The sequence below is a fragment of the Pempheris klunzingeri genome, chromosome 22, assembly GCF_042242105.1.
Source record: "Pempheris klunzingeri isolate RE-2024b chromosome 22, fPemKlu1.hap1, whole genome shotgun sequence".
Taxonomy (NCBI): Eukaryota; Metazoa; Chordata; class Actinopteri; order Acropomatiformes; family Pempheridae; genus Pempheris; species Pempheris klunzingeri.
This window is the reverse complement of record NC_092033.1, coordinates 15,133,476-15,153,038: the sequence shown is the minus strand read 5'-3', so window position 1 is coordinate 15,153,038 and position 19,563 is coordinate 15,133,476. Positions and strand designations below refer to the sequence as shown.

General features: G+C 39.6%; 2 protein-coding genes across 2 annotated transcripts in view; both read left to right on the top strand.

The window, feature by feature from the left end:
• dgki (diacylglycerol kinase, iota) overlaps window positions 1-7,552 on the top strand; it is a 72,924-nt gene extending 65,372 nt beyond the window's left edge. The window contains exons 27-34 of the mRNA XM_070853511.1: window positions 206-246; window positions 918-1,042; window positions 1,369-1,394; window positions 2,617-2,654; window positions 4,213-4,333; window positions 4,593-4,629; window positions 5,220-5,319; window positions 6,192-7,552. Of these exons, the coding sequence (XP_070709612.1) occupies window positions 206-246; window positions 918-1,042; window positions 1,369-1,394; window positions 2,617-2,654; window positions 4,213-4,333; window positions 4,593-4,629; window positions 5,220-5,319; window positions 6,192-6,302 (599 nt within the window). The 3' untranslated portion in view covers window positions 6,303-7,552. The remainder of the gene's footprint in view (window positions 1-205; window positions 247-917; window positions 1,043-1,368; window positions 1,395-2,616; window positions 2,655-4,212; window positions 4,334-4,592; window positions 4,630-5,219; window positions 5,320-6,191) is intronic.
• A 5,711-nt stretch (window positions 7,553-13,263) lies between these two features.
• LOC139221915 (apoptosis facilitator Bcl-2-like protein 14) lies at window positions 13,264-18,974 on the top strand. Its single transcript, XM_070853864.1, has 7 exons — window positions 13,264-13,337; window positions 14,439-14,841; window positions 15,456-15,563; window positions 16,278-16,336; window positions 16,537-16,695; window positions 18,113-18,226; window positions 18,341-18,974. The coding sequence occupies exons 2-7, from the start codon at window positions 14,448-14,450 to the stop codon at window positions 18,380-18,382; spliced, it is 876 nt and encodes a 291-aa protein (XP_070709965.1). The 5' UTR covers window positions 13,264-13,337; window positions 14,439-14,447; the 3' UTR covers window positions 18,383-18,974.
• Window positions 18,975-19,563: the final 589 nt, after the last annotated feature.

Sequence of the window (19,563 nt, the reverse complement as noted above, 5' to 3'; positions counted from 1 at the left end):
AGCGTAAAAAGTGAAACCTGATAAATGACATGAAATAATAATATGTAAGATAATTCAAGTCTGTTAAAAAGCCAGTTGTTTTTGTGATGTTTGAAGAACTCCAAGCGACAGTAAAAGGGACATGATGCAAAAGTCAGACAGACAGACAGCCGTTTAACTTGTTGTTGAAGTGCTTCCTATTGACGTGCATGTCTCTGCTCTGCAGCCACATCAGCTGACCGCTTCTATCGCATTGACAAGGCTCAGGTAAAACACTGCTTCATTTCTTTTGGTGCTCCAACAGTTAAAGTAAGAGTTCAGAAACCGCTGAATAGCAAGTTGTAACCAAATACATATATAACAGCGAAAGGTGAACTCCACTTTGGGCTAGTGATGGCAAGTTTGTCATGTCTGATGTTAGGTAATAAGTGGAAGGGCGTGTTTTATCAAGACATCCCCTAAGATCCAAAGGTGGTCCTGAAGGCTTCGAGGGGAGCGCCAAAATGTGTCAACAATTAGACCTAAACCTAAACCTCCAACATACAACATCTGACTCTAAAAAGTAGGGGACATCACATATGGTTTAAGGCTGCAAAGACCAAGGCTGCAATGAGACTGTTAATGCAATACGGGAATTCTGACCGTCAGACCCCAACCTGACCCCCTCATGGTCTTTTTTTGTCTGTGCCTGTTTGTTTGTCATCCCCCTTTTTGAAGTCTCTGCATTTTATATCTAGCATTTGATTGTCTTTGTACTAAAATTTGATATTAGATTCGAGGCAGCTGGAAACCTAGAACAATGTTGGAAAGTGAAGTTGTTGTCAAATCTGTGCTGCATGTGTGGAAAAACGAGGTCATTTAAAAAAAAAAAAAAAAATCACTGAACTGATGGATTTGTGTGTTGATCATTTGTTCTCTGCATGCATGTGTGTTTGTAGGAGCACCTCCACTTTGTGACAGAAATCTGTCAGGACGAGGTGTTCATCCTGGACCACGAGGGACCATTGGCGAGCCAGGGAGCACCCACGGGGATGCCTGACCTGGTAGTGGAGCCTGCTGCAGGGTACGTCGGCAGACACACTGGCGATAAAGGCACACACTTTTACACACACCTTTTCAAACTTGCCTTCAACCACTGAGGTCGGAAATTTCTTTTGCAAGGGAGACATAGTCACGATGGCAGCGTAAGAATTAAATATGTATGCATGCTCACGAGGACAGGTGCACATGTGCATTCAGAGTTAAATAAGTAGAGGGATAACCGGTTAGTCAAATGATCCTTGCAGCTCTGAATCTCATAACAAATCGTCAAAAGGCTGAAAAATAATCTGTGCCTGCAGCACCGAAAATAAAAGTTTAATTTTAATTCCTTGATATTTCTTTTTCCAGTGTTCCCTTGACAGCTGAGGAACAAGGTAGAACACACACACACACACACACACACACACACACACACACACACACACACACACACACTTTTTAAAAATGTATAAAAACCGGTCTGTAGCTGAAGTTTAGGTTGTGCCATCACTTTGGAAAGTACAAGTAAAGCATATAAATAATGCTTAAGATATTGTGTATTTATTTTGTTGTTCTGAAGTTGCACTTTTACTGCACTAAAAGTTCTCTCTATAAAACATGGCCCAGTCAGGGGATGTTTAGACATGCTGTGTCAGAGCTGACTGTTTCAGGTTGACTGAGTGTGTTTCCCCTTGCTAAAGTCTCTTGAATCCCTTGTGACGATTAGAACAATAACGTCCCGTAACATCCTCTGGCATCTTGGTCAGGAAAAACTGCAGGGTGTTTACTGTGGCCCGGTCATCTGATCTCATGTCAGTGAGAAGTCCCTGGAACGCCTGGGACTCTCCATTTTAATGAACCTGTTGTTCCTCATCCTAACTTGTCTTGACGTGTCTTATGTGTGTCCACTTTCAGTTTTGCCTGCACCTTTAGCAGCAAACGACAAAACATGAAACATGGAGCACCAGCAACACTCTTAGATTAAAACACTCCATTTCTGCTTCATCTGCTTTACCAAACACACTTATAACAATGTCAAGTTATATTTAGTTTTTTTTACCGGTTTATAACGTCATATTTAGCTGGAAACAGCTTTGATTTCTTATCCTGTCGGTTTGTCTTCAGATCAGTTACAATTACGGGAGTTATGCACAAACCCTGAATGACTCATTTGTGGTCATTTGTGTTGGTACAATAGATGAGTAAAATGTGATTGGGCATGTTTTGTATGTCTATGTTTTGTCATGAACATTTTTTTTCCAAGTGTTAGTTAATTGACTGCAGAGACCATGAGAATATTCTGCTACAAGGAAATGAGCTCAACCTTCATCTGACGGTTGAGTTGTGGGAAAGTGCAACAGAAAGTTCCAGAGAAAAAGACCCTGCATGATCAAAGGAATCTTTTTTTCACTTATCTTGAAGATGCAAATACAATAAACTTCTTTAACACGTTTGGTTGGTTAATAAAATCCCCAGCAGTTATTCAAAGTTAATCGTCGTTACTACAGACAGTATGTCAGGTCTTCTGTGGAATCGGAAAACTCAGTCGACCGAAGCCTTGTTCTGCTTCGTGATCTGATCTCATGTGATGATTTCTGTCTGTTTGTGTGTTTCCAGCACTGCTGACAGCTGCCAGCACAGGGGATCTGTCTATGGTAAACTGCAATCACACTCTGACACAGATGCACATAGACTGTTGAGGAACATCCCATTAAAACCAGTTTTACCTGCTGCTCTCCACCGGGACTTTTTCTCTCTGTCAGCAGTTGATTTTTAAAAAAAGCAGCAATGACTCAACATAAAGCCCGATCATTAAATCTCTGAACGCGCTGTCCTGCAAAGTAACATAGCACACAGTAGTTTTACATCTGAGGGCTTGTTTCCTGATAAAAATCATCCTTAGAAATTGAAATCTTTACGTTTGTTTTCCAAATCTGGGATCACTCAGTATCAAGTTTAGTTTAGAGCCAACAGACCTTTCAGCGTGATGCCTTTTGTGTTTGGTTTTAGTGGTTGGAAATAAGTTCCTGTAGCTGCTGCGTTTCTCTTACACATCTTTGAAACCTAAAATCAAGCACTGCTAGTATTTGAACTGTTGGTTAGACATTTTTTTAGACTAAATGATTCGTTATAAAAATGAGTGATGGAGTCATCCGCAAAGAAAATGATGATAACAGTAAATATTAGCATAGAATTCTAATAGTTACTGAGAAGTGAAGACAGAACATTACGAGTGCACAATTTCAACCACAAGAGACGCAAGAGGAAGAGAGGAAGCCTGCACACACACACACACACACACACACACACACACAGTGTGATGTGGTCTGCTGAAGTGCTATTAGAGGACAAAGATCTAGGGCATGCTGTACATATATAGTGTATATATATAATTGAATAATCAATATTAATGTTGTATTGATGTTCATATCATTGTAAATTGTCCAAATGATTGGAGAAATTGTGTTTTGCTTTGTATTTTTTTTTTTGATGCTTTGGCAACATTCTTTCTGAAACATTCACACCAATAAAGCCCTAAATGGAATTGCAGCAGATCAAATGTGCAAATCAAATGTTAACTATGTATTTTTGTGTGTGATAGAGTAGTTTTAGTTTCTAAGTTTACCATCATCAAACGTCTGTTATCAGAGAACACCCCTGGTCATTATAAAAGTCAGGTCTTCAAAATGAATGAAGCCTTCAAACGTGCAGTTTGAGGTTCCTTCTGCTGGTTCAAGAGCTCCTTAATATGATCTGCTGGTAGGAAGCACTTTGTAGACACCTTAAGATTAAGGGGGTTTTTGATATAGATTTCGTAATTACCTTAGCCTCAAGGTGCTTTAGGGAAACAAGTCCTGGTTCGTTTGGAATAACCAGATAAAAAGTGTTTGCATGAGCAGAGACAAAGAAGATAACCCCACCTTTAGAAATCCATACCTCATCTGCATAAAGACCTATAACAAGCAGCATCACTTCACAAAGGTGACACTGTTTGATTTAGGGATGTTTCTCAGAAAAGGAATTGTAGCCAGCAGTGGCCTTTTCTAGCACGTGAATACCAAGATAATCACTTCAGTTCTTGGAAAGTCCTACTAGTGACTAAGGTATTACTCATGTTTACATGTCTGTTTCCATTTGTGCTTCATACACCCTGAAGACTGTTTTAAGTTTATTTGTCTAATTAAATCCTGATTGGCTTTTCAACGTTTCCAGCTGTCAGAGTTTGTGCATCGAGGCGTCAGCTTGTTGGTCAGAGACTCTGGAGGACGTTCAGCATTACATATAGCGGCCCAGAGCGGACACGCAAACCTGGTCAGCTACATACTGCAGCAGGGTGAGGATGTGCATGGCATGCGTAGAAAACATGTGTAGAGCTATTTTAAAGGTGCTACGTGTAGCATCTAAAATAAAAAAAGTCACATTTATTACTGCAAAACAAACAGATCCAGCTTCCTCCTGAATCTTTCAAACTCAGCACAACATCTGCAGCAACAGGAAGACGGTGTTTAATAAAAAAATACCCTCTGACGTATCATTTTGTCTTATCAAAATGTGCACAGCTGCTTATATTTCTCCTGTTTCTCTCTCTTCAGGCTCCAAGGTGCTTGTGGATTTGACAGACAGAGAAAAGTATGTTGGCTACCTTTAATTTTGTTTTCCTGAGATCATTCTCTGTGTATTTGATATGTTACGGCCATCGTAGGTTTAAAAAAAGAAAAGAAAAGAAAATGAAACATATTCTTAGAATAAGAAGTATTATTTTCATTTACAACAAAAAAGAGGAATTCTCTGAGAGGAACTAGATGAGACAGATGCTGCACACACCCAGCTGCACAAAGTGAAGCAACGTGGTTCCTGGACAGAAAGAAAAGAAGAAAACAGTTTTTTTTTTTGTTTTTTTAAATGAATTTACAACTTCCTTTTTCTTGGAATATCACCCCCATCCCCCAGCTCTATATTCTTTTTTCTTCCTTACCTACAATAAGCTTAATACCTCGTCAAGTGTGTTGGCTTTATGAATCTAGATGTATTTCACTATCGTTAAAATATTTATATTACTGTAAATGTTGTGTGTTTTTTCTTTTCTCTGCCCGTTTCCTTTCTGTTTTGAATCAGGGCAGTCAGACAATTCATTTCAAGATTTCAAGATTCATTTGGCACATTCTCACGGTTTAACTGATGGCGTGTGTGTGTGTGTGTGTGTGTGTGTGTGTGTACAGAGGAGAAACTGCATTGCACAAAGCAGCCTCAGAGAAGCAGCATGCTGTGTGTCGACTGCTGGTTGAGGCCGGGGCATCGCTCGAGAAGACCAACTTCCAGGTAAACGCACACTTTACCCAAACCTGCACACACACGCTTGCGGTGGACGCACTCCTTTCCTGTAAGCTGAGTCATGTCACATGTGGCACTAGCGTGATATATTAATGATCTACGGAGAAGTACAGTCACCCTGGTTGCTAGGGTGTGTCACTTAGTGTTCTGATAAACAACCAGCAGGCAGATACAGAAATCTTCTGGTACATCAATGTCAGCTTCAGAAAGCCTCCATTACACTCACTTAAAACATTCAAACCAACCTGGGTGTTTCAATAGCTATTAGAAAAGAAAAGGAAATTCCGCTGGTTGAAAGCATTGCAGTATAATTATAAATAACAGTTCGGTTTGTTTTGGCTGGTGGCTTTCATGGGGGATGAACTCTGTGAAGGCCAAGACGTGTTAGTGTGACACTAAAGCTGTTATGTCTCCTGCAGGTGATGCTGGAGGTTGGACCTCTTCGGCTGTAGTTTGCAGGCAAAACATGTGTATATACAAACGACTGTCCAAGGATTTCAGCTAGGAGTTGGGGGATATAAATGTTATCAGGACGTCACTATCTTATACACTAACTCAGCAGTTTAATAGTTAGCCAGTTGTAAACTCAGGTAATCAAGTTTGTGGTGTTGCAGTCGACCGCATTAGACTGAAATGTGTTATGAGTGAAACCGTAAGAGTGTGAGTCATTCAAGCAGAAGACTGAAAAACTAACTGGCACAGCCTCTGACAGTTTGTTTCCTGTGCAGCAAGCTGAATATTTCTAAGTTCTCGACTGCTTGGTTTTTAGCCAAATTGATTCATTGAGAAAACAAAATGAAAGTAATTATTAGCTGCAGCCCTTGTTTTTATTTTGGTGACTGTGTGTGTGTCCTCTCCAGGGGAAGACACCAGCGGACCAAGCGGAGGGAGACTCGGAGCTCGCCACCTACCTGAGCACCCAACAACACGCACCCTCTGCACCCCACGAAGACTTGGAGACAGCCGTCTGAGGCGCATGCACACACACACACACACACACACACACACACTCACTCCGTCTCTCTGGACTCTGCTCCCATTCATAGCGGAGAGGAAAAAGGGAGAGGGAAAAAAACGAAACAAACAAAAAAAGCGGACTGAACTCTGTACAAACGGAGGGGTAAATCAGACAGGCCAGAGGAGGAAACTGCTTCAGCTCACAGCAGCACTGCAGTGGAGATTTTAACTATTTATTTGTATTTATTTATTCATATTCTATTTATTGGTTGTGTTGATTGATTGACTGAGTGACTGATTGTAGGACTACTAACGGTTCAGGATGCAAGTGCACTTTGAGCAACCGTCGTGAGTTCATCTGAGGTTTATTTTGGTCACAATTCACATTTTAAGTGTTGAAAATAATATAACATAAAGTTTCATTTTAGAACTAAAGGCTTCTATGGTTACCCCATAAAACCTGTGTGCCAAAGACATTACGCTGACGTAGTGTCCTCTCTATTTCAGTAAAGTTCCATCACAGTGGTTTGGTTTCACATTGACATAAATCCCCCAAACTGAATCCTTAATACCAAATTATGTAATGACAATGTTTCATTCATGCGGTGTCATCGGCGGGCTTCAACGGCAATGCAAAGCTAAAATGTCTCATTTCAGCTGCCTCACATTACTTTGAGTACAGATGGAAGATTAGAGAGGGAAGAAGACTTTATTTTTATAGCATGTATTCAAACCAGAGAAACCAATTGTCTCACGTGTGCACATAAAACAGCAGAAACTGCAACAAAACAATTACTGGCAACAGCCCAGTGTTTTGTCCTTCCTGATAGTAAACTGCTCCCAGAGGATGCTGCCAAAAGGGTTGAGAACAACAGTCAGACAATATCAGACAAGGAGCCAGTGTAATGCAGTTAAGACTGGAGAGATACTATGCTTTAAGTCTGCGTCCTCTTTTTACGAGTTCCTTCCATGTGTTGGACTCGCTTCTGGTCCCCAGTGCAGTTTGACTGGTTCGAGCGTCGGAGGTTGACGGCTGATGTTACAGTACATGCTCACATTCAGTTTCTTACACAGATTTAGTTTCTATTCTTGTCACAGTGGAGGAAGTCTCTGAATAGGACTGGACAATATGGTCAAAAATGATTATTAAGATATTAATGAGGATATTTTGATATTGATTTGTATGGAAAATGTATATGCAGGATTACATATCTGTCATATAATCAAACTGATGATAAACATCACTGTGTTACATGAGACCAAACTCATGTGTGTGAAAACATCAAACATCCATCAACTTTTAAATTGGTTGAGATCATAGTTACATGGTGTGGAATACGAACAATATTTATAATACAGTAATGGCATGCAACATAAACTATTCCCTCTGATTTACATAATGTTTGTCTTTTCTGAGATAACATATACAGTGTAGGACAGTTTAAACAGGACTACTGCTAGCACTATATTTTACATTCAAAAGACAAAATGTGATCGAAATAGATCCCAGTTAATAAACAATATGATGCCCCTGAAAGTCGGTAAACTTTATAATACTGAAGTTCCCGGTAAAGATGAAACCATTAACCAACAAAGACTTTTTTTTTTTCTGTAAAAATGCCAGAAATTCACAGGATCATCCTCTCAGATTTTGCTGCTCTCGTCAGTCATCATGTTCTTACATCAACTTGGGACACATTTTATGGACCGAACAGTTGAAAATAATTAGCAGATGAATCAGTAATAAAAATCAACCCCTATTCAGTGCATCCCAGCACAAAGCTCTTCTTACAAGACTTTTTAAATCTAATCCAAATGTTCCATCCAACTGGTTTTTGTCATATCATCATGTCACTGCCTGAACCAGATCAGATTATTTAGACAGGACCAGTATCAGACCAGTATCCAGAGGAAAACCAACACATGTGTTCAGCCATAGATCCTTGAGCTGGTGTTATTCACTAAGTGTAGCCAGTTGATCATGGAGGACTCACCAGACTGTGTTTTTTTTTTTTTTAAAAAAAGGTGTTATAAAGCATAATCACTAATCTGATCATTTTCAAATGTCTGACAGCGTCACATGAGCAAATATTTAAACCTTTCACACCGGGATAGTGTGTATCTGGTACTCCAGACCCGACAAGGCTTTTAACATGCAGCTTGTGTGTGTGTGTGCGTGTGTGTGTGTGAGATAGAGATACTGTAATACACCCATTCCATATCAAACCTGAAAAGAAACGTCTGTACAACTGCAACAGAAAGAGACTCGAGTAGAGAAGAAGCCTCGCACATGCCTCCAGACTGAGTGTTATGTTATAACAGTGTGTGTGTGTGTGTGTGTGTGTGTGTTCGTGTTCCATGTGCGGTCTTTTCATGTGTATCTCAAGTACACGCGGGCGTGAGTGAGTGAGTGTGTGTGTGTGTGTTTGCAGCATTTATCCAAGAAGAAAAGAAAAATCTGAGCCATATTCAATGCAATATGAATAGATGACGTCTTTTTGCATTTCTCTATTAATCGTTTACATTACATTAATGTTTTTAACATAGTCGACCATTTAGCACCGAGGAGTATTGAATGTGCAATTTTACTTCAGTGCTGGTTGGGTATATGATTGTCTTGTTCTTTTATTTCGTTTTTTTTTCTTTTGTGTGCATGTATGTCAATGGATTGAACTCTTTTGATATAACCTGTTGTGAACTAAATTGATATATAAAGTAGAAACTGCTTTCCCAAGTATTTGTGGGGAACATTTTAAAAACTCGGATGTAGCCATCGTAGACATCTGGCTTTTAAACTGCAGTGGATACCACTGTACCTACAAAGATCCACAGTATTACTCCAAGACTTTATGAGCCATTTACTTTATTACTTTATTATTTATTTGGAAATGCAGATATCACACAGGTCAACAGTGAGCGTTGTGCACAGCGTCACAGTTTCTTAACATTAACTAACGTTCTCTGAGATCATTAAGTCGCACATTTGCGCGAAAAAGCTCAAATTCTCTGAGATGAATTCTCCGACCAGTGACCATCCACTAATACCACAGTGTTGCTATGGTTACCTGCTTTATGATATGCCTGATTTACTTATACTATACAAATTTAACACTTTTTAAATGTCTTTTTCTTGGTGAAATAATGTTTAATTAAGGAGACAGCTCGTATATATCACACAACCATAACAAAGAAAAATAGAATGGAAATGATAGAAGTTTTTCTAGGTGTGACTTTAATTCATACTTTTTCTATCATGATCAATTAGCTTCCCTTGCTAATTTACAATTCTAACCTCTAAAATAAAAGGATGTCAGGCAAACAAGTTGCCTTCAGATGAAACACTTTGCAACCAATCAGAAAAGTATGGAGCTAATTTGACTCTGAATTCATTCCTTGACTAAATCCAGATTTCAAGATTTTTCTGTCACAATATATATATATTTTTTTTCCCACAAATGCTAATACAAGACTTCTACGATGGCTGCCACTGCCACCCTCCAACACTAACACCTTCCCCTGAGTGTGTGGAGACTATAAAATAGGCAAAATGTGTGTACATGAAATCCTTAAACTGAACTATCTGTGAATGGTGATGACATTTTCTATGAAGTGACTGTGCTAATGAGCGAGGCCCACTCTGAATGACATACACACACACACTTCTTATCACTCTTTCTATTGAGTAGAAACATGACTTTGTATTAAATTGTGTCTCTCATCAGCGTTGGTTATGCATGGCATTTTCTTACCTCCTTGGGATTATTTTCTGGTAATGGCATAAAAGATGGCATTATTGTTGTTTCAACTATTAAATTATTCTAGTTTTAAATGATTTCTACCTGAGTTTCCTCTTAGGTTGGACGTGTGTTTGGTGTTTTTTTTTTCCTTTGCTTTTGTATTTCTTATTTTTCTGCTGATGACGATGGGATTACTTGAAGTTTGTTGTTTTATTTCATTCATTTGTTAAAAGAAGATGTGATGCTGTAGTTTTGCCTCTAACTTATTTCCTGTTTAAAAGCTTGTGGGGGAAATCCGCTGATGACACATTACTAAACGGTGGGGTTTCCTCTTTCTTAAATCTAACAAAAGACACAAATCAGCTGCCATCATTAAGAAGTCCGTCTGCTTAAGTTCCCTAAAGTAAGTTTTAACATTCAGATGTAAAGAGTGACAATGTTTTTATTCATCAGAGTAACATCTGCTCACTGACTTTAACTCTTCAGAGGCTCGGACCGCCCGTCGGCGTCAAAGACACAAACACAAAGAAAGCAAGCTAAACAGTTTTAATGGGAAACACAAAGGTAAAATGAAAAGTAGTAAAAAAACGGGTATTTTACCCCAAGACTCTGGAGGGTTAAACCACAAACGTACTTAGATGGACAAAGTTTCAATCCCAGGTGGATCTTCATCAAGTGAAACAATACGTCCTCACTCAAAAATGCAGAACTGGCCAATGTCCAAAATCTCCTAATAAGTGTTTTCAGCCCTTTATAGGACAGATGGGGACGGTCTGTAAGCAAGCAAATAGCCTGAGTAACGTTACATTCATGATGCAAGTTAACGTCATGAAGGGGTTGCTGTTTGTATCCCACAGTTGTCGTGTCTGGTATTAGGACGGGCTAGGTCAAAATAGTCACTACCATTATATAAAGCATTTAGCAAGTGGCTGATCCAACCCAACCAACCTACCCAGGATGATAAAACATCCCAAAACTATTTGCCTTTTAGTAGAAAAAATTTGATCAGAAGTGCATCAATCGTAGCAGATAATATTTACCATGTTCACTGTCAGAGTTAAGCATGTTAGCATTTGATAATTGGCACTAACAAAAAAGGGAATGTCACATTTCATATCAGTCCGTCCGATAGTTGTTAAAACAACGAATTTCATCCTCAAAGTGGCCCTGTCAAATAAACCCTGTGTCTTAGAAGTAATAAAGGCACCTTGTACAGTAGAGTGTACAACCTTCAAATCTGCATTATCTTGCTTTCGGTCCTGCCAGGACTGATATCAGGTTTGGAAGGACGACTTGAATGTGGACTTGAGCACAGACTATTTATTAGGTTCATACACACCACTGGGCTTTTTACTACCTGACATTAATCACAGAGTACACACTTCCTCTTGGTAAACAAGTACTAGGTGTTTTCACAGGCTGTGTAAAGTTATGTTCTTAACCATAATCAGAACGCTGTCATTTCACGCTGTCAAAGTAAAGCAGCAAGCAGTGACCAATATTTACGAGCGTTATATTTCACTACTTCTCATTATGATTTATTTGTTTGTAGCTATAAGATCCGTTGGCCCTTAAAAATTCAACCAAACAGGAAATGAACTGTCACTTGTATAACTCTGCCATCAACACCCTGAATGTGACGCGAGGCTGAGAGGTTTCTCATGCGGCCGTAAAGTCAAACAAGCTCAGTGAGCCACAGCTGGGGATTTTCGACAAGCATTATTTTACAGAAGGACAATAAGCCTGCTGTGAGGCCTCATTGCCTCATGACAAGGTCCACTCAATGGCTGTTCAGGAGCTTTTGGTCGTATCATAAAACCCTCCTCAGCGGAGTGATTTGGCATTAATGTAGCGATGTTCAAATTCAAAAAATGGATAACTAGTTAAAAAGCGTTTAAAACCCAAAGAAAATGGTAAGAAAAAACAAATCAGCTCACTAGTCAAAGTAAAATTTATTGGGAAGTATGGAGGCACATTTCTACCTGTAATAGATAGAAAAGTTAGTAATGATAAATAAACTTACCATATAATAAAAGAATTTGTAATAATAATTTCAGAATTACGACTTTTTATCATAATTGTGTCTTTTATCTTATAATTTTGAATGCTTTCTTGTTATTTTCACCTTTTATTTCATCATTTTGATTGTCTTTAGTTTTTATGTCACCGTTTTTCAACTTGTGATGAAGTATGACTTTTTGTCTCATACTTTTGAGTTCCTTTTATTTTACTGGTGGGAATGTGACTCCTTAAAAACAAGACATATCTAGCTGCAGCCCTCGGTCACTGCTTGTAAAAATGTCTAAAAATAAGGTCTTTGTTTTGTCATGGCAGTGACCTTTAGTATGACTGACGAGTCGGCATGAGGATGAGTCATGGTGAAAGTACTCCGTAGTCAGCAAGTAAATAGAAATTGTTTTTTTTGCAAGAAAGCTTCACTTCTTGTTTAAAGGAGGAATAATTAATCCTCTCATTCGTCTTCAGAACAGATGCAGGTTTCTGTGAAGATTTCAAACAATGAACATTCCATAGATTCACTTTTTAGGACTCCAGTCCATTTATTAATAACCATTTCTGCACTTACTTTCTCATTTTCCCTTTTTCTTTTGACATGACTCAGTGCCAAAAATAAAGTATTTTGATGCTAAACAGGGTCATCTAATCTCTAACACGTCATTCAAGATTAAAAACAGGTTTCATTTTTTCATCTCTCAGCAAAACAAAGAACTTCTGGAAGTTTCTGTCCCAACAAACTTCTTTTACTTTGTGATGAATTTTGTGGATTATTCCTTTTAAATGTTTGTGGGCAGAAAATAGAAACATGTACACACACTTGAGAGGCATAATGGGAAAGCATGCCGAGTTGTACAGTTGTAACAGCATTTGAGTAACCTTATCATTTTAGAATAAATACAGTTGAAACACTTGTTTGGCTCTGTCACTTTCATTTCGGCCTGCCAGTTTCACTTTCAGATACAGAAACACTTTTAGTAGTAAAAATACACTAGATGTTTAAGGCTTTGTCAAGTGAGCGTCACTCTGTTCTTGTTGTGATCACATCTTGGCTCAGCATGTTATTTTATTCACTGATTTTAAACGGAAAAAAACTAATAATCACACATACTGTTATTTTACATCCGCGTCTTTCGACGTCATGACATCATTGCGACGTCTGACGTGCTTCGCACACGGGTCCTTTAAATATCAGACGTCATTCATCATCAGTAGAGTCCGGAGGAGCAGGACGGGAAGCAGAAAGATCCGGAGTGGGTGCTTTAACCTTACTGTACCTTATTTTTATTTGTTTGGACCGTAAGTACTCATGTTTTCTGGTTTTAAATATTCTGCATTCATGAAACACTCATTTGAATGTGGAGTAAAATGCGTTTGTTGGTTTTATAAGTTCGCTTTGACGTCAAGTTAACCGCTAAAATTTGAATTTAACGTTAGTTAATGTTAAAACGAAAAGTTTAAGCGTCTGTTTTTTTTCTGTTTTCAGCCGACAAAGACACTTTTCAGCATTTATTACCCATTTCTAACATACAAGTTCTGTTAAACTAATTGTGTACTTTGACATCATGCTGCCGTGTTAAAGTTTAACTGTCGTAACAAACTTTATTAGCTTCATAACGGAGCTAAATTAGCTTTAAACATCTTTCAAATGTGTCTTTTCTCAATCACACATGTCATGTACCAGTTAGTTATCGGACTGTTAAACCTGTTGCTGTACTTCGTGGACAGTGAAACAACATTAGAGTTTCATTTACAGACAGATGACCCACATACCGGAGACTGTAGTTCCACCTTTACACCACCAGGGGGCGACACAACCAAACCTGACATGACAATTATCACTTGTCAAATTGACAGACAAGATCAATTAATGACCGAAAGTATGAGAGATGTTTATATACGAAATACAGAAATGACCACATAAAAACACACTGAACTCAACAATTAGATCTTTCAGTCCAGGGGTCAGTAGAAAATCAATAAATAATCAACACAGCAAGCGACAAATTTGTAATTATTTACTTGTAATAATTGTTTAATGAATTTATCAGGTAAAAAGAATACTAACTGCCAGCTTCTCAAATGTGAGGGTTTGCTGCTTTTCTCTGTTTTATATCATTGTTAACTTAATATTTGGGGTTTTTTGACTTTTTTTTTTTGCCTCTGAGAAAACTTGTCACTATTTTCTTTAATTTAAGAAAATATCAAATAACAACAAAGAATAATTGTTTGTTCTGATTTTTGTTGTTGTTGCAGAATTATACATTTTAAGTAAAGAAACACTGCAGCAATTAATAGCACATAATGACAAGAACATATTCACAACTAAGCTGCAATATTTATGATTTTGTACCTTTTTTTTCAATCGTATCACTATGATGCATATTTTGTCATCAACAGTAAACCAACATGGTGAACAGCCACGTGGAAATCTTCCACCCCATCTCTCCCACCGGCGACACAGACTGTGATCCCACATCTACCTCAGATGCAGACGACATGGCGGACTCGGTGGAGTTCAGACTCCTCATGGCGTACGCTAAGAGGAGGAGGCGGCGGGAAAAGGATGTCAAGTCACCTCCACAGGACAGCTCATGCTCAGTAAACGGTGGTACCTCCGTAAACGGCTCACCCTCACCTCAGACGCCGGCCAGGACTGAAAAAGAAGAAAAGACAGAGAAGAAGAAGAAGAAGGGACTAAAACGTATTTTCTTCAGCTGTTTGAGTCCTCAGACATCAGACACAGAACCAGCACAAGCCAATGAACCTGTGGTCCAGGACAGGAGTGGTGGTTCTGAAGATGGTGAGTGTTCTGATTAGAAACACACTTTATTTTTAGACTGTTATATGAATAAAACAATCAATTTTATCACATCATGTTGGGCTGTGTGAATGCATGCTTAGTATTCTTTCAGTTATTTCAACATTTTATAATCAACAGATGAATAGATGACTCAAATCTTTAGTTGCAGCCCTTAGCCCTTGCAACACTGAGTTGATTAAATGATTAGTTGATTGACACAAATTAATCTAAAAAGGTTGTCTGCTTTGATGTTCATTTGCACGTAGTGCGTGTAGTAAAGTTCATACCAGAAGAAAACTGGTTTGAACTGAGATAAACTGGAATGAACTGGACTAAAGGGCGCTTCTGGGAATCTCTTGCATGACACATTTTCCGTAGCCCTCTAGCAAGGCGTAAAAACGCACCACGTCACTGTTGGAGTTCCCGTGGTGCTGTAGACTCTTCCTGTTTGGTGACTTTTCTACCTGCTGGGTAAGAGTTTGCTCTCGAGGTTTCTGTCTCTCTGACATAATCGTGTCCGCGTGTGACTGATGTGTTTATCTGTTTGGGTGTGTTTATGGCCTCGTGCCCTTTTCCTTTTCTCTAAACTTTTTCTGTGTGCATATTTCTCCCAGATGGAGTAAAAGAGGAAGATGGGATGAAAGAGGTAGTTAACAGACTGACGGAAATCGCAGATGAAATCCCGTTCACTCCTCCGGATTTAGAAACAGACTCTGCAGATGGTGAGCTTTGGTTTCCTTCCTACAGAACAGGGCTGCCACTACTAGTTATTTTCACAGTCGCTAATCTGTTGATTATTTCCTCGATTAGTTGTTTGGTCCATAGAAGATGGTCAGAGAGGAGGAATGAAACCACAAAATATTCACACTTAAGAAGCTGGAATCAGAGTTTCAACTTTTTTTTGGCGCATTGCAAAATGAACACAATACCGCTGTTACGGTTTTATTCATAAAAATGTCACCTGAGGAGGAAAAATGAAGCAGTGGAGTCGTGCTGAGAAGATACTACTGCAGCTGCTCTGATACAGGAGTAGAGAAGGGACAGAGATGATGACTTGTACTGCAGGTGTGGGCCATGTTTCCCAGAAGCAAAGGCCCAAACTTTAATTACACAGACTTACAATGGGACCAAGTTCATCTTCGCCTTAAGATGCTTTTAGAAGACCTGGACAACTGAGGATCCTCATCAGTAACCAAGAAAAGCATCTAAATACAAGAAAGTTGATGACAAAATCTTCTTCTTAAACCACCCAAATGTTCCACTTACAAACGACCAGGCATTAGTCTTCTCTGAGCTCTCTGCTCCATGAGAAGTCATGGAGACTAGAAAGGAGCTAATGTTGGTGCAGCAGTACTGTAGCTGTTAATGGACATCATGGCCTTTGAGCCCTGTCGCCTCTATAAACCTGTTAATCCGTGTGGTTTTCTGTTGTGTAGATGATGTGGAGAAAGTGATCGGGCTGCTGCTGAGGGAGGCCGGAGACAGACTGAACCAGGTCAGACATCATATTTCTCTGCATAGCAAAAGTTTGGAGGTTGTGTTTGTTTGCAGTTTATATGACGTCATAGCAGCAGCATTTCTACCATGAAGCCCATTTAAACATAAATACCAGTGTTTGAGATGGTTCAGTTGCCTCCACAGTGAATCTATTGGTGACAAACCACTGAACAGAAAATGTCTCTTGTCCCCCACCAGGAGATGAAGGATGCGGACATAGCTACAGAACTCTTTGGGAACTACAGCTTTTTTACAACCCTAATAACAACCTTTCTGACGAGGATGGGCCTCTTGAGTGACCCCAACACTCTGGGCCCACAAGCATCGCTCCAAACTCAGATCGCTGTGACCTGTGAGGTGAGAACAGCCTGATTTTGCACATTTCAAATGAGATGCAGGTCAAAGTGTTTTACAAGTGACTGACAAAATGTAGGAAATTTAAAAATGGAATTGGAGACTAGTGTACTCCAAACAACGGCAAAAAGACAGCAATAAAAGATGGGTAGTTGAGATGATAAAGGGTTAATAAAAAGGATCAGACAAGCAAGAAAAATGAATGAAAAAAAATAGAACTGATTAAATACTACAGAAAATACACGACAGTAAAATAGTGAAATGTTAACAAAATAACAGAATAAAATAATGATCACCAGTCCAGTGTTGATAAAAGAATAGATAAGGATGACAGGGAAAAAGGAGTGAGGTGAGAACAAGTGAACAGGTTGGGAAACTGAACCGTGTCGTATCCCCATGAGTTCATACATGTCAGCCTACGATGGTGCAAATTATCATCAGTAGTCACAAGCTGAAGAGGAGAATCCAGATCCTTTACTCACATGTAAGTACAGAGGTACAGAGGTCCCACACTGCACTCCACATGACTACAGTCTGGTGTCGCAGGTTTTTTCTCCTCCCCTCTCTCTCCTCCTGTTTTCCTCCCCACGTCCCCCCCCACTGTCACTTCCGGTCGAGTGAACGCTGGCGCGACTTGCTGCCGCTGCTCGCCCTTAACTTGTAACTGTGTGTTGTACAGTGTCCTTGAGTGCCTTGAAAGGCGCCTATAAATAAAATGTATTATTATTATTATTACTGATACCACAGTGTAAAAATACTCCATTACAAGCATTTAGAAGTATTATCAGATAAAGTCACTTCAAGTATTAAAAGTAAAAGCTGATATTGGGACTGATATTATAATGAATGACATCATCAGCACTGATCAGGGTGGAGCTAATGTTTACTTTAGATACAGTTCCATAGTTTAGCCCTGTAGTACCAGCGAGTATGACATCAAGTGAACGTAAAGTAGCACGAACACACGGGCCAAAACAAAAAGCAAGCAGTGTAGAAGGAAACAGTAGAGGAGGAACCCAGAGTTCCTCATTTTGAACATTTTGAAACCAGTCAGAGGCTGAGCTGTGACCCAAACCAACAGCACAGCTGATACGGAGCACCAGAAGATGACGTTCTTTATCTGCTGGGAACAAAATAGTTTACTATAGATTCTTATGCTCTCTGTGTAGTACAGACCCTCTAATGTTGTTACTCATTTTACATTACATCACCAATCACTGTATGAGCATCTTAATGGAGGCTGGAGCTCATCAGAACTAGTTTATATACTGTTGGGGAGACAGACGATGCAGGAGCAATATTCATGCTCTACGTAGAGAAGCTTGTGGACCAACGTGAAGCGAGCAGGAATCCACAGCGTGGGTGAATCATGTGTCTTTAAATGTGGCCAACAGCCCAACATGTCCGTCTTAACCCGCAGGTCACCAGTCGTCTGTCAGCAGTGGACACGCTGCCCACCAACCGCCTGCTGGGCCACGGAGCCAGATATCTGCAGGACCATTATTCACTGTGGGCAAGACAGCAGGGCGGATATGTACGCAGAAACACACACACACACACACACACACACACACACGTCCCTTGTTCACTTCAATATGTTGGGCCTACAAGGCTTTTCAAACGACTGTTCATATTCTCTGTCTAACAGGAGGAAGCCTTTTACAGTGAGGGGGAGGAGGACGACCAGTGAACGGGGGTTTTCCAGCTCAACAGCTCCGCCAGCAGCCGCGCTCAGGAGCCTGCCATGCTGTGCCTTCAGCCACTGCTCACACACTTGAAGCGGAGCGCTCTGACCACCATCTTTCCACCTCAAACGGGCATCAAAGAAGTCGCTCTCATCGAGACGTTTTCAGTTCCCTCTGAAGACCCAGATTTCATATGAGGAACAAAAAAAAAAGACTCAGGACAGTGATTTCTATATTCTGCCAATTCTGTTTACATGAAACTACTAGGAGCTATTTCCATTGTATCGTTAGGTTTTGTGTACGTGATTCAAGTGATATTTCCTTGAAATTTTAAATTGTAGTCTTGTTCATGTCCTGAGACTGAAGTAGCTGTAGCTATTTTAATTCAGCAATATTCATACATACTTCACTTTAGACTAATGTGCTTTCTTGAGCAGCACTTGCACTTTTTCATAAAAATGAATTGAATATGTTGGATTGAGAGTTTAAGGGTAGTTTCATGATGCTCATCTCTGAGTGTTGATGCTGTTTTTTACTGCATTAGTTTTTTATACTTTCAACAAAATATGTCAAAACATTAAAACTGCCCTAAAAGAACCTTTTTATGTTGTCTGTCTGAATTTGTACATTTTGCTGCGCATAAATGAGCACATGAATAAAAAACAGGATAAACCTGTTGTCATTAGGGCCCGAGCACCAAGCGGTGCGAGATGTAAGATGAGTGAGTAAGTGAAAACCGAGTTCTCGTGAAAAGGCGTCGCGGCAAATTTCAATCGAAAATTTTCCTTCGCATGAGCATGAAAAGTGCAGTAACTCCACTCTACAAGGTCCTGTCTTCACCACATTTATACTGTTTGATCACTGTCCGGCTCCAATGCCAATTATCATTTGATTTGCATGTCATACACATGTCATTTAATGACTCATGAAAAGTACAGATATATGAAGATAGAATAAATGAAAAGAAAAAACAGTGAAAAAGAGCTGAGGATTTGAACCTGGAACCTTCTTGCTGTGCAAACCACAGCACCACCATGCTGCCCCAAGAAAAAACAGTGAAAAAGAGAAAACAGGTGGAGGAACAGTGATAAACAGTTACTCCTACAGGACACAAGGGGGCGCTGTGTCCTCACAAATGCAAAACACCTGAACCCAAACTTCTACCTGCACTGTGGAAGGAACTCCC

Bases quoted from the DNA above. Each gene is read 5' to 3' on its own strand.
- LOC139221915 (XM_070853864.1), top strand. From the start codon at position 14,448: ATGGTGAACAGCCACGTGGAAATCTTCCACCCCATCTCTCCCACCGGC. The intron at 15,564-16,277 runs GTGAGCTTTGGT...TCTGTTGTGTAG, and splicing joins AGAAACAGACTCTGCAGATG to ATGATGTGGAGAAAGTGATC. The intron at 16,337-16,536 runs GTCAGACATCAT...GTCCCCCACCAG, and splicing joins CCGGAGACAGACTGAACCAG to GAGATGAAGGATGCGGACAT.